The sequence below is a fragment of the Scyliorhinus canicula genome, chromosome 18 (genome assembly GCF_902713615.1).
Source record: "Scyliorhinus canicula chromosome 18, sScyCan1.1, whole genome shotgun sequence".
In the NCBI taxonomy this organism is placed as follows: Eukaryota; Metazoa; Chordata; class Chondrichthyes; order Carcharhiniformes; family Scyliorhinidae; genus Scyliorhinus; species Scyliorhinus canicula.
In genome coordinates, this window is record NC_052163.1 from 17,465,614 (window position 1) to 17,480,041 (window position 14,428).

Consider the following 14,428-nt stretch of genomic DNA (forward strand, 5'->3'; position numbering starts at 1 on the left):
GTTGGTACCTAGCGCAATGAAGGAGAAGCTTTGATCTTCATGACCACATGGGCAATGGATCATATACACATAAGCAAAAGAGCAATTGTTCTATTAAGGTTTTCCCATTCAACCAAGTCGCAACTAGACAATGTGACCTCTCTCTCACCCCATATTCTCCTTTCATAACTGGGCCATCTCCTGAACAGGCACAAAATATGCGAAGAGGGTTACACCATTGAGACCCTTGTGCCATCCCACCATTAAAGCAGATTATAGCTGATCTGTACATCAATATCATTTACACACCTTTGCCCCATACCCCAAATTGGGGGACATTCAACTCCCAACCGCGAAAGGGGATCAAAAATGAGCTGCAGGAGATGAGTAACTAATGTGCACAACATTCCACCCACCCTGGACCTATTTTGATTCTCTTTCCTTGGGCCTTCTTCTTGCTTTGAAGGTATTAAGGGATTTTAACCAGCGCAAGGTTCCAATGAATGAAACAAATCTGAAATAGCCTCCTAAAATAATTTTGGCACAGGTGAAATGTTAGGAAAGTTTCCATCTGTGCAATTTGGAGCAATGGCATAAAATGTATTTGTAAAACCCCTTATAAAGGCTTCCTCATTGACGGGAAGTACACAGAAAAAGTGAACATTGTCTTGCTCCAAGTTTGCTGACTTATTGACCCTCCTCAATGTCTTTGATGGCAGACCCTCACCACCGACCTCCTTCAGAATAAAGATTACTGTTAATCAGCTTCCAGCACTGAGGACAAAGAGAGATTACAGCAAGGAAAACACATTTTCTAGTTCACTAAGATTATTATGAAACTTTATAAGCTACTTAACAGTGAAATAGGATTGCTAGGAGTTAATGAATCGGCAACATAAGTATAAAGGTAGGATGCATGACTTTAAAAAAAAAATTTAGCGTATCCAATTCATTTTATTCCAATTAAGGGGCAGTTTAGTGTGGCCAATCCGCCTACCCTGCACATCTTTGGATTGTAGGGACGAAACCCACGCAGACACGGGGGGAATGTGCAAACTCCACACACACAGTGACCCAGAGCCGGGATCGAACCTGGGACCTCGGCACCGTGAGGCAGCAATGCTAACCATTGCGCCACCGGATGCATGGCTATTTGATTTCCGACTGTGAATTATCTTGTGAGCAGAGAAACAGGATAACATGAGTTACCTATTTATGCAATATAGTAAGTATTGTTAACATGCTCAAAGAGGGCGGTGATTGTTCCTAACTCTGCACAGTAAGATGGTATAGGTTTAAAGAGAAGCTTTCATCTTCATGAGTCTAGCACACAGGCCTAAAGATTGTACACACTAGCAAAGGAGCAATTAATCTATTGAGTTTGTCCCATTCGACCACTTCAAAAATAACTGTTCCTCATGGCATTGAATATAGATTTGAAGTGATTGAATACAAATTGCGACTTTGTTATAACTGTTTGGCAGCACGGTAACATAGCGGTTAGCACTGTTGCTTCATGGCTCCAGGGTCCCAGGTTTGATTCCCTGCTGGGTCACTGTCTGCGCGGAGTCTGCACGTTCTCCCAGTGTCTGTGTGTGTTTCCTCCGGGTGCTCCGGTTTCCTCCCACAGTCCAAAGATGTGCAGGTTAGGTGGATTGGCCATGCTAAATTGCCCTTAGTGTCCAAAAAGGTTAAATGGGGGTTACTGGGTTACGGGGATAGGGTAGATACATGGGCTTGAGTGGGATGCTCTTTGTAAGGGCCGGTGCAGACTCGATGGGCTGAATGGCCTCCTTCTGTAAATTCTATGAAATTCTATGAAGCCCAAAAGAGACTTCAAGCAAGGACACAATTCGCCATTATACGGGTGTATGTCGAGGAAGCTGTCTTGAATTCCTTTTTAGATTGCTTGGCTGGCCTGGATCTGCATGGCACTAAAATCAATGCCAGGGTTCCTTTTTTTTTTAAAAAAATATTTTTTTATTCTCCTTTTTCACATTTTCGCCCAAAATAACACCCAACAATAAACAATAATCAGTAACGAATATAATGTCAATCCCCATATCAATAACAACGATCCCATCCTCCCACCAAACCCCAGACATTAGGCCACATGTTAACATAAACAAATGACAAAAAGGAATCAGCAATCACCCATAGTTACCATTAACACATACAGTCCACCTCCCCCCAATCCTCCCAGCCCCCAACCCCCCTAATGTCGATGTGATCCAATTCTCGAAAGTACATAATGAATAACGCCCATGAATTGTAGAACTCCTCCATCCTTCCCCTCAGTTCAAATTTGACCTTTTCAAGCGTCAGGAATTCCAGCAGGTCCCCCACCCCCCGCCACGCCAGGGCACAGGGCGGAGAGGTTAATCTCCACCCGAACGGGATCCGCCTTCAGGCGATCAACGAAGCAAAGTCTACAACATCTGCCTCTGCGCCCGTTTCCAACCCCGGCCAGTCCGACACCCCAAATATGGCCTTCCGAGGGCCGGGTCCAGTTTCACGTGCACCACTTTAGAGATTGCCCGAAAAACCTCCTTCCAGTAATCCTCCAGCTTTGGACAGGGAAAAAACATATCAACATGGTTTGCGGGCCCCCACCGCAACGTTCACACACATCTTCTACCCCCTCAAAGAGCCGGCTCATCCTTTCCCTTGTAAGGTGAGCTCTATACACCACCTTCAGCTGTATCAGCCCCAACCTTGCATACGAGGTGGAGGCGTTCGCCCTCCGGAGCAATGCCAGGGTTTTATGAGGGAATTATGATGTATATTGACCAGCTGTGATTGGTTGACATTGGCGAATTACCATACCGCCACATCTAGTCCACAGCAGACGCCATTTATCTTGCCCTACATTCATCCCTGGAGCATCTCGACTAGGACTCCTACGTCAGACTTCTATTCATTGAATACAGCTCCGCCTTCAATACCTTAAACCAAGCCAAGCTTGTATCAAAACTCCAAAACCTAGGACTTGGCTCCTCCCTCTGACATTGGATCCTCGACTTCCTGACCTGTAAACCACAATCAGCAAGGATAAACAGCAATACCTTTTCCACGATCGTCCTCAATACCGGGGCCCCTTAGGGCTGCGTACTTAGCTCCTTACTATCCTCCCTATACACACACGATTGTGTGGTAAAATTTGGCTTCAACTACATCTATAAGTTTGCTGATTACACAACCGTAGTGGGTTGGATCTTGAACAATGATGAGACAGAATACAGGAGAGAGATAGAGAACCTAGTGGAGTTGTGTAATGACAACAAGCTGGTCATTGACTTCCGGAAGCGAAGTACTGTATACACCCCGTGTTCATCAATGGTGCCGAAGTGGAGATGGTTGACAGCTTCAAATTTTGAGGTGTGCACATCACCAACAGTCTGTCCTGGTCCACCCATGCCGATGCTAAGACCAAGAAAGCAGAACAGCGCCTGTACGTGCTCAGAAAACTAAGGAAATTCAGAATGTCCACATTGACTCTTCCCAACTTTTACAGATGCACCACAGAAAGTATCCTATCTGGCTGCATCACAGCCTGGTATGGTAACTTATGCTATGTCACGTATGGAAGGATCTGTCTGGACTGTATGCAGAACAATACTTTTCGCTGTACCTCTGTACACGTGACAATAAATCCAATCAAATCCAATTATGGATGGGATTTTCTAGTTCTGCCCACCATGGGGATCATCCGGTCTTGCCGGAAGTCAATGGACTTTCGGAGGGCCGCCGAATCTCCTGCAATGGGTCCTGAAAATCCTGGCCTATGTCTTTTGACTAATTAAGAGAAAATCTCTCTGCGATGTCACACTACAATGACCAACCCGAGCCTTTCCCTCAGTTGTTTCCTCCACTTTGTAATGTCCTGTTGTCTTGTGTTTTTCAGAGGATCCGTGCCACAGTGAATAGTCAGGAGCAGAAGCGGTTGCTGATGGACCTTGATATTTCCATGCGTACGGTAGACTGTCCATTCACTGTTACCTTTTATGGAGCACTTTTTCGTGAGGTAATTCTGCTGACCTTGTGTGTTGAGTGGTGGGGCTTGCGGGGAGTGGGGTTGATGGGGCAAGTGAGCGTCCAATTTTATAAACCCCTCCAAGATAAACCATCACATAGGCACGAGATTTGAAATAAAGTATAAAAATTGCAATCGTAAGATGTAGAAACCCAATATTTTCAATGGAGACATTCTGTTGGAAGATACAGATGACAATTTAACAGTGATTCCAGCTACCATATTTGGTGTTTGAAAACACATCAAACTCGGTCCTCGTTCAGCACGTCTGGCAGCATCTATTAGGAGAAAAAGCAGAGTAAAATTTCTGAATCCTTTGACTCTTGTTTGTGGCTTAATGTTTCTTAATATTGTAGAATAATAGACACTTATAGGAGGAGGCCATTTTGCCAACTTTTCTGTACTGCTTTGTCGAAAGAATAGCCATACCTAGCCACATATCCATTGTCACATGTCTATCTTAGGGGCTACCGCACTGCAATTGTATTCCCTGTTATTGATCATTTTATTATAAGTTTTAGTCACTTATTGCAGTTTTCTTAAAACGTGAAAAGGTTTGACTACATCTTGATTCCATGCTGTAAGCTCTGGAAATCCTTCCCTAAACTTTTCTCACTCTCTATTTCTCCTTAAAGTCTGTCTGTTTTGCCAAGCTTTTAGACAGCCACCCTAATCTTTATTTATGCGTGTTGATGTGTAATTTTGCTTTTTTAACACTTCTCTGAAGTTATAAAATTTTGTTTCCCAGTGGATAGTTGACTTTGCAGCTTGGTGGTGACAAAGGAAATCTCCAGTTCTTCCAAACTGGTAGGGGGCGGGGTCGGAGGCTACATCTTATTTCATGTGAAAGGGGCTTCAAGTGGCATTTTGTCACCACATCTTCAGCCTCTATCCACTTGAGGCTCTTCGATAGCCAGATTTCAACTGCAATACCAAGTAGAATGGAAGACTTGAAAAATTCAAGTTCCCATTTAACATTTGATTAGTGGTGGACACCTGTGGGAATTTAATGACAGTGCTGTGCATCTTATTTCCTTTGATCAAGCCACAGTCCTGATGGTTTGTGTATGTACATGAAACTATTGAGGCTTTGTTTCCGAATCTTGCAGGGAGATGTATGGATTTGTATGGAGCTAATGGACACTTCACTGGACAAGTTCTATAAACAAGTGATAGACATGGGGATGGCTATCCCTGAAGACATTTTAGGGAAAATAGCAGTTTCTGTGAGTTCCTTTTTACTATTGTTAACTTTTTCTGTGCCATATTCCTTCTGCACTTAGAGATAAAATTTAGTAATTAATAGCCGAAGATGCTGATGGTTTGATTTGGGAAACTGGGCATTTATAAACCAGCCTCTTGAGAAGTATGTCATGTCTCGTTGGAATTTTAATTTAAGTCAATAAAACATACCCTGTTCCAATGTAATTAATGAAACGCGGACCCAATTATATATTTAATCTTCATTCAGCCTTTCCAAAGTTTTCACCTTTGTCATAAGTTAATTCTCTCTGCAGACCGAATTTAATTAACAGCATCGCACAGTTTAGAAGAGACATGGGGCCCCTGTATCCCTCCATATTCTTGTAGGTGACTTGTGCTGGACTTGTTTTACAGATTGTGAAGGCCTTAGAGCATCTACACAGCAAGCTGTCTGTGATACACAGAGGTATGTGCCTGGTATTAACTGCAATGCCCTCAACTGTCTGCATGGGTATGTAACAGGGCAAGAACAAAGTGGTGATAGTTCAATGCAATTGAATTTTCAATAAAATGAGATTTGCTACTGAAGAGTTAAAATGTTTAGCGTGATTGCTGCCGTTCTAGTCACACTCTTGCATTGCTTCCTTTGGGAGAACTGCTAATGGTTTTGTCGCTTTCCAAATAGTGACGTCATAAAATTTTGCTCCTTCCCCCTTTTTAACACACGGCTGCCCAGTAACAATCTATTTTTGGTTCATGCTATACTATCAAATCCTTTAAATTGTTAAAATTCCCTATGCTCCAAGAGGGCCTGAAATACCAAAACTTGGGATGGACAATTTTTCCGATGGCTGCCTTTTAAAATAGGTGTAGGGCGGGCTTCTTGTGTTTACGAATGATGGACCCTATTGAATCTTTGAGGACCCTTACAAGATATCAGGCTGCCCTGAGCAGAGCAGGCCTTATTCTTGCCACGCTCAGGTTTCTGGGACCTGGATGCAACTTAACCAGTGGCGGCCATCGGAAAGGTTAATTCTGTGGAGCCGAGAGAAACACCCTTCCGGTTCCTCGGTACTTTTACTGGGGCTCGTGGGAAAGGCAGGCGGGCTGAGATTGCACCTGGGGGACACAACCGGCGACAGCAGTTCACTCCGAATGTTTGGATGAGGCTCAAGGACTCTTGGGTGACGAGATCATTTCCTGCGGCCATTTTATTGCATTAAAAAAAAAGCGGGAAGGAATTTCAAGTTTGGTTATTCTATGCAGCAGATTTAAAATGTGTCAGATTTAAAAGTTTATGTATACCAATGGCAGTAAAGCAACCCCCCCCCATTTGAATAAGAGGGGCGGGATTCTCCGTTGACCGATGCTGAAATTGGAAAAGGTGATTGGGCGGAGAATCTGTTTTGACACTGAAATCATGGCCGCCGCTAGGTTCACGACAAATCGCAATTCTCCGTTGCCTTGACAGTGGCGTCAATGCGTTCCACTCCGCCCATACAGTGAACCCCATTGGCATATCATAAGCGGGCTTGACCTGGTATTCTCCAGAGCCTCCGCGATTCTCCACTTCCACTGGGGGGGGGGGGGGGGGGAATTCCAGACAGCGCAGTTCAGTTGCGCTTGAAGGGGGAGAGAAACTGCCCAACATCGCCATAGTTCGCTGACAGTTGTGCCGCTGGCTGGGGGGCTTCTGCCAGGGCTGAGGGGAGTAGCAGGGGGGTGGCCAGGAACTGGGATCGGGTGGGCGGGCACGGAATTCCATTGCTGCAGCCTGCCGGGCAGCCATGCAGCTGTCCAAGCCATTGACTGCCCACTGTGAACTTAGCGCCATGGGTCATTTGGGTCTCCCCCCCAGGGCTCCCCTCTAGGTACCCTCTGGCCCCAGCCGACTCATCAACGGGATGGGTGCGCTCCAGCACAACCAGTACAATCTCAAACACCCTGATGCATCTTGTTTGTGTAATCCACGATTGTCTCAAATCATAATTTCTTCAAAACGAATCAACTAACTTTGCTGACCGCATTGATAGATAGTTGTGAAAAATGAGGCATTCATTCAGATGGTGACTCATGCTCCAAACTTTTGTGTGTTCTAATGTATGGGTAGTGTTGATATAAGCAGGCTATTTAACTTGGAGTATGAATGCCAGGTGTGAACTCAAAATCTTACCCAGACATCTGTGGGCGGTCAAGTGCACTATGCTTCCATTTTTGCAAAGACTAATTAAAGAGTTGAATTGCATAGATTATAACATTGAAAACATTTGGCAAACGTGTCAGGCAGCTGCTTCTGACCTTGAACCTAACCCTTGAATTGTTGCCTTCTTTACTTTGGGGTGAACCACAAGCTGTTTCTTATATCGACCAAATGACCTCACAACCAATACGTTAGCTCAAAAACACAGTTTATTAATAACAAAAGACTTGTATCTCTATGCAATAATACACGCGGCTCCGTACTAAACTACACCTAACGACAAAGATGACCTTTACTTAACTTCGAGTGACCGGCACTATGCGAGATAAGGCCTTTATCTGGGTCCACGTGGTCGGTTTGGAAGTGGTTGGGTTCATCTCAGCTGGGCTCGTCCTTCAGGAATGGTCGTGGGTCCTTGAACTTGATTGTTCTGCTGCAATTGGTCGCACACAGGCGGGTCCCAAAAGAGATCGATCTCTAGTGCGCAGGGCTTTTTATCCTTCATCTCTTTGCACCCTTTTGGGCAGTCCTTACTCCAGGTCCAATGGATCGATAGGGTTCTTGATCACCCTCATCGATCTCAGCCAATTAGGTGGATATCTCGATAGCTGGGTGGGTCCTAGCTATTATTGTCCCAGGAACGTAGGTCTTTCCAAATAATGAAATGAAAATGAAATGAAAATCGCTTATTGTCACGAGTAGGCTTCAATGAAGTTACTGTGAAAAGCCCCTAGTCGCCACATTCCGGCGCCTGTCCGGGGAGGCTGGTACGGGAATCGAACCGTGCTGCTGGCCTGCTTTAAAAGCCAGCGATTTAGCCTTGTGAGCTAAACCAGCCCCTAAATAAGGGGGGGGGGGGGGGGGGGGGGGGGGGGGGGGGGGGGGTGGCGCCGGTTAGTCTGCTACAGTTGTAACTCCTTGATTCAAACTCTGTTGTCCTGGGGGAAATGGTGATCGACTCTTAATGGATACAAGTTTCAGCCAAGTCTGGTTTCTTTGCACAATACACAGAGGCTGTGTACCTGTCTGTGCCCCAAATTGACCACAATTCCCATGGTCCTTTGCAGGTGGCCATTTTACATGGCTACAGGATCCAACATCTATCCTCTCATCCCAACAACCAAAATACCCTAACAAGGAACTAAAAGGATTCAACTCACACAGTTCTGCCCTGAATTTCATCTACCGTATGTCAGCCCATTTTACTAGCCTGCCCATGTCCTCTTGAAGTCTATCATTATCTTCCTTGCTCTTAGGAACACTTCCAATTTTCATGAAGGTACCAACTGTTATTGCATCACTCAGGGTAAAATAATCCAGAACTATGTAGAACAGAGAATGTCCAGTGTGTAAAATGAGTCTCTCTTGTTGTTTGTGCTGTCTAACACATTAAAAATAAAGTTCTGTTTACCTGTGGTAAGCTTCTGGGCTTGGAATTTAAATCTGAAGCCAGGGTATAGTTTGGGGTGGATAGGAAGCTGTACTCTGAGTCACAAACTGCTGATGGTCTCGTTTTATTAATTTATCGAGCATTTAATTTAATTTTGTCAGCTAAATACCAGACACAGTGTGGGGGCATTATAGAGGAAGGAGGTGCATTCAGCTCGTGACAAGGCACATTTTTCCACCTCTGTAAACAAATGGACAGTAGATTAGATGCAGCGTTCAGACAGATACCTGATTGGCTCCACTGATGGGCCTTTCTCCAAGACGACAGCAACATCAGCAAAGTCAATCCTCAGATCTTGTCCATTTTGGAGTCTGTTGTACATCTTCATTACTCCAAGCCATTTTGTTCTGTATTTTATGTTATGGCCTTATCAGCATGTCATAAGCAGTGCACCTGTGAATCTGAACAAACTGTTGGAATGCCTTTAATCTTTTTTCTATAAACTGCTCGAGTATAGCAGCTCGGTGGGCAATTTACCCACAAAACAGGCCGTGATGTGCTATCATTTTGTATCTTTTTCAGTCATGAGAATTAACAATTTAAAGCTTCATTGCATCATGTGGCAGCCCATTTATTGCAAACGCTTTAAGCTCCTCTTGCTCTGGCTCAATCTGTTTTGACCAAACAGGGGTGTTGTATTTTCTTTCAGACGTGAAGCCATCCAATGTCCTGATTAACGTACAAGGCCAGGTTAAGATGTGCGACTTTGGCATTAGTGGCTACCTCGTGGATTCCGTAGCGAAAACCATGGATGCAGGCTGCAAGCCATACATGGCCGTAAGTACAAGTTCCTACACCTTCCAACCACAATGCCTGGAATAATCATGGTTCAGTTTGGCTTGGGGCTTTAGAGCAGCATGAACATGCGGCTGGAGCAACCTGTTTTGGGAAGAAAGTGAACATCTCGGCCTGTATGTTTGATGTCAGAATGAGAACTTTTGAGAACACCTGATGACATCTCGTGTTAGGACATCCACGGAAGATGAAATGAAATGAAAATCGCTTATTGTCACAAGTAGGCTTCAAATTAAGTTACTGTGAAAAGCCCCTAGTCGCCACATTCCGGCGCCTGTTCGGGGAGGCTGGTACGGTAATTGAACCGTGCTGCTGGCCTGCCTTGGTCAGCTCTCAAAGCCAGCGATTTAGCCCTGTGCTAAATCAGCCCCCGCAGGATGGATGCCGAGGTCCCGCCACATGTGAACGGCACTGGCGGGACTCGTGCTATCTCAGCGGCCACTCAACACATCCCGCGCGGAGAATCGGCGGGTGGGCCGCGTAGAGCCACGCCAACCGCGCCGGCACCAATGACGTGGACCGGCATCGGGGCGACGTCTCGTGAATCGTGCCCGGCCCGGTGATTCTCCGACCTGGCCCCGGGGTCAGAGAATCCCACCCAGTGACTTTCCAACCCTGATCACTGACACCATTGAAGCGTGAATCTGGCTGATATCTTATTGCCCCTCTCCCTGGCCAAAATGAATTGTGACACTGTGGTACAAATCCGCCGTGGACTGGGAGGCAGCGGAAATTAAAACCTGTACTGCAATGATGTAACTATACCATCTTTTAGAAATCTCTGGTAGTGGGCAGCACGGTGGTGCAGTGGGTTAGCCCTGTTGCCTCATGGCGTCGAGGTCCCAGGTTCGATCCCGGCTCTGTGTCATGGACCGTGTGGAGCTTGCACATTCTCCCCGTGTTTGCGTGGGCTTCGCCCTCACAACCCAAAGATGTGCCGGCTCGGTCGATTGGCCACGCTAAATTGCCCCTTAACTTGGAAAAAAAATGAATTGGGGACTCTAAATTTATAAAAAAAATAGAAACCTTTGTAGAAGGAGCATACTGAATTCCCGAAAAATTGCATTTGGCTTTCCTATCATCCGTTATCTTTGGTCACAGGATGTAGCGTGGAGTCTTTGTGTCGGGGAGATGTTCATGTGTTGTATGATGAGGAATGTTGAATGTAGTTTCAGGGGGGTGACCCCACTGCTGAACACTAAAACCTTGCATCTTTTTGCAGCCAGAGAGAATTAACCCTGAGGTGAACCAGAAGGGCTATAATGTCAAGTCTGACATCTGGAGTCTGGGAATTACCATGGTAAGTGTTTACCCCGGAGATGATTCAGCATCAGACCTGAAATTTGTAAATGTATGGGTGTTTAAAAATAGGGCGGCTAATCACTGTATCCTGTGTTAATCAATCACTGTCTGAACTCCTGTATGAGTTTATTGCCTTGCTAAGTTATTTTTAGGCAAATGTGTACAGGCCAACAAAAAAAAATAGACACCATTAAAAGCAATTACCGATACTTAGTGTGCAGCCTTTCTGAGAAACAATTGGATAATATGAGCGCAGTTTGACATCATTACAATGGCCTGGAATGAGGAGTCATTACACCATAAAAGAGCGAGCAAGTTGGTATTCAGGGATGTTGTCTATTAAAAACCTGTGTTAAAAATCTGCCCAACTCTGATTTGAATAAATTCAATGACCCAGACTCCACTGGGGGAAAGACTTCCATATACTAACTACCCTCTGTGAGGGAGAATTTCTCCTCATCTCAGTCTTAAAAGGGAGACTTCTTATTCTTAAGCTGTGTCTCCTACTTCTGGCAAGCAGAAATGTCCTCCTGTATTTGCCCTGTCAAATGGCCTCAGAATCTAATTTCAATCAGATCAGCTCTCATTCTTCTAAACTCCAGTGGGTATGGGCACAACCTGTTCAACCTTTCTTCATAGAATAAGCCCTTCCCAGGAATGAGTTGAGTGAACCTTCTCTGAACTGCTTTCAATGCAATTATATATTTTTTCAACTAAGGAGACCAAAACTGAACACGGTATTCCAGATGTGGTCTCACCAATGCCCTGTAGAGCTGCAGTAAAATGTCACTACTGTTATATTCCATTCTCCTTGCAATAAGTTGGTACAGTAGATTGACTTGAATCACAGAACACTACAGTGAAGAAGAGGCCCTTCAGCACATCGAATCTGCACCGCCGCTTGAAAAAGGCCCTGACCTGCCCACCTAAAGAATGACAGAACACTACAGTGCAGAAGAGGCCCTACGGCATATCGAGTCTGCACCGACTTGATTGACACTCCACAGTAATTGAGAGTTTTCACAGCCAACGATCAGATTTCTTGGACACATAATGTGTGCATCAGGCATAAAAGTTGATGGAATGAAGATCAGAGTCATGAAGAACTTCTAGCTCTGAGGACCATCACAAGAGTGACAAAGGTTTATGGGAATGGTGAGTCAAATAGTAACATTGCTAAAACGTTGAACAGAGCTCAACAAGCCACTATGCCTGTTGTGACGCCAGGATAGTGAAGTGTGTTGGAAAGAAACACATCGGAAATCTTTCAAGAAAATCAAAGGGAGGTTGATGTCAGCAGCAATAGTAGCACATCCGGAGTTAGCTACAATAATAGCAGCGGACACATCCTCTCCAGGATTGGGGGCAGCACTTTTTCAGGGACAAGGTAAATGCGGGGGGGGGGGGGGGGGGGGGTTTCTGTGCCCCCTGCAGCACGTTTCTCAGCGACCTTCTGGTCCTGCCGCTGTCTATGGGATTTCCCAGTGAATCGACCCCCTCCCCTCCCCCCCCCTCCCCCCCCCCCCCCCCCCCCCCCCCCCCCCCCCCCATACTGCCAGTGGGACCGGAAGATCCTACTGGCCACAATGTAGGATTCCCCCCCCCCCAAGCGCCCATGTTCATTAACAGATACATATAAGAGTACAGATGCACAGTAATCAAAAAGGAAGCATTAGCAGCCACGTGGGATGCAAGAAATTTACTGATTATGTCTGAGGTCTACAAATGAGGATAAAGCAGACCATAAACCTTTAGTCACACTATTGAATTTGAAACAGCTTGCAGCGATGCCATCAAGAGTTCAATGGTTTAAAGTAAAACTAATGAGGTTTGCTACTCATACAGTATATGTTCAAGGGAAACAACGGGAACAGCGGCCGCATTATCACAGATTGAGACAGAGAATCCAGGAAAATGCAATATTGGACATGCGGAGGAAATAGAGAGTTTCCTATATTAACAGTCCATACATTACCGTCAAAGACACAAACGATTCAGTGAAATCAAAGAGGCTCAAAAATCGGACAAGGAATGTAAACATTTGGGAGCTTAGGAATGTAAGAATTTTTGCATCAGAGGATGGCCAACATAGTCCTAGCTTGAAACCATATTTTCAGCAGGGAGCACATCTGACAGTGATCGATGATTTACTGTTATATGATGGTGGCATAGTAATCCCTTGAGCATTGAGACTCGAAATCCTACAAAGCCTACATCAGGGTCATTTAGGTATTAGTAAATGCAGAGCCGGAACACGGTATTCCTTTTGGTGGCAAGGCCTCTCATTGGAAAAATGACGTCTACATGTATCACATGCACAACTCACAAGACAGGAATCAAAAGAATCACTAATGTCACCTTTTTCTAGCGACCCTGGGAACACCTCGGGATACATTAATTTGAGCAAAAAGGGAAAGTGTCCACAATAGTAACAGATTACTCCTCAAAGTGGATTATCATAGAGTTTACAGTGCAGAAGGAGGCCATTTGGCCCATCGAGTCTGCACCAGCCCTTGGAAAGAGCACCCTACCGAAGCCCGTACCTCAACCCTCTCCCCGTAAGTCTGTAGCCCCACCCAACCCAAACTTTTTGGACACAAGGGCAATTTAGCATGACCAATTCACCTAACCTGCACATCTTTGGACTGTGGGAGGAAACCGAAGTACCCGGAGGAAACACACACAGACACATGGGGAGAAAGTAAAAACTCCGCGCAGACAAATGACCCACGCCGTGAATCGTACCTGATACCCTGGAGCTGTGAGACAACTGTGCTAACCACTGTGCTACCGTGCCCCTCATTGAAGTGAAACAGTTACATGGTCACATATCCGAAACAGGGATAACGTCATTGAAATACATTTTTACCTTCCATGGGATTTCTGATGTTGTGATATCAAATAATGGTCCATAATTTGGGAATATAGTTTCAAGAGTTTGCAGAATTATTAAGTAGCCCGAGGTTTCCTCTGGCTCCTGGAGGGGGGTGACGGAACTGTAAAGGCATTACTGGCTAATATGAGGTTTTTCATCTAGTGTTCAATAACTAGTTTTATGGATCCCTGCCCTTGCAGAATGCTTTGACCCCATGTCAATTACTGAAAGAAGTTGCGGATACAGAGCTTTGCCCTTCCACATATATTGATGACACAAGTCAAAGAGACAGACTGAGGGAACGTACAAAGAAGAGAAGAAACTTACTGAAGTAAACAGATGAAGCACTGTCTGTAACACTATGATAGTTGTCACTGAGACAAAGGACATGGGGGGGTGGTGCCACAGTGGTTAGCACTGCTGCCTGACAGTGCCAAGGACCCGGGTTCAATTCCGGCCTTGGGTGGCTTTCTGTGTGCAGTTTGCACATTCCATGTCTGTGTGGGTTTCCTCCGGGTGCTCCAGTTTCCTCTCTCAGTCCAAAGATGTGCAGGTTAGCTGGATTGGCCATGCTAAATTGCCCTTTAACGC

General features: G+C 45.3%; 1 protein-coding gene across 1 annotated transcript in view; it reads left to right on the forward strand.

Annotated features, from left to right (window-relative positions):
- map2k6 (mitogen-activated protein kinase kinase 6) overlaps positions 1–14,428 on the forward strand; it is a 125,270-nt gene that overhangs the window by 82,109 nt on the left and 28,733 nt on the right. The window contains exons 5-9 of the mRNA XM_038777424.1: positions 3,884–4,003; positions 5,122–5,238; positions 5,630–5,681; positions 9,515–9,642; positions 10,883–10,960. Coding sequence (XP_038633352.1) covers positions 3,884–4,003; positions 5,122–5,238; positions 5,630–5,681; positions 9,515–9,642; positions 10,883–10,960 — 495 coding nt within the window. The remainder of the gene's footprint in view (positions 1–3,883; positions 4,004–5,121; positions 5,239–5,629; positions 5,682–9,514; positions 9,643–10,882; positions 10,961–14,428) is intronic.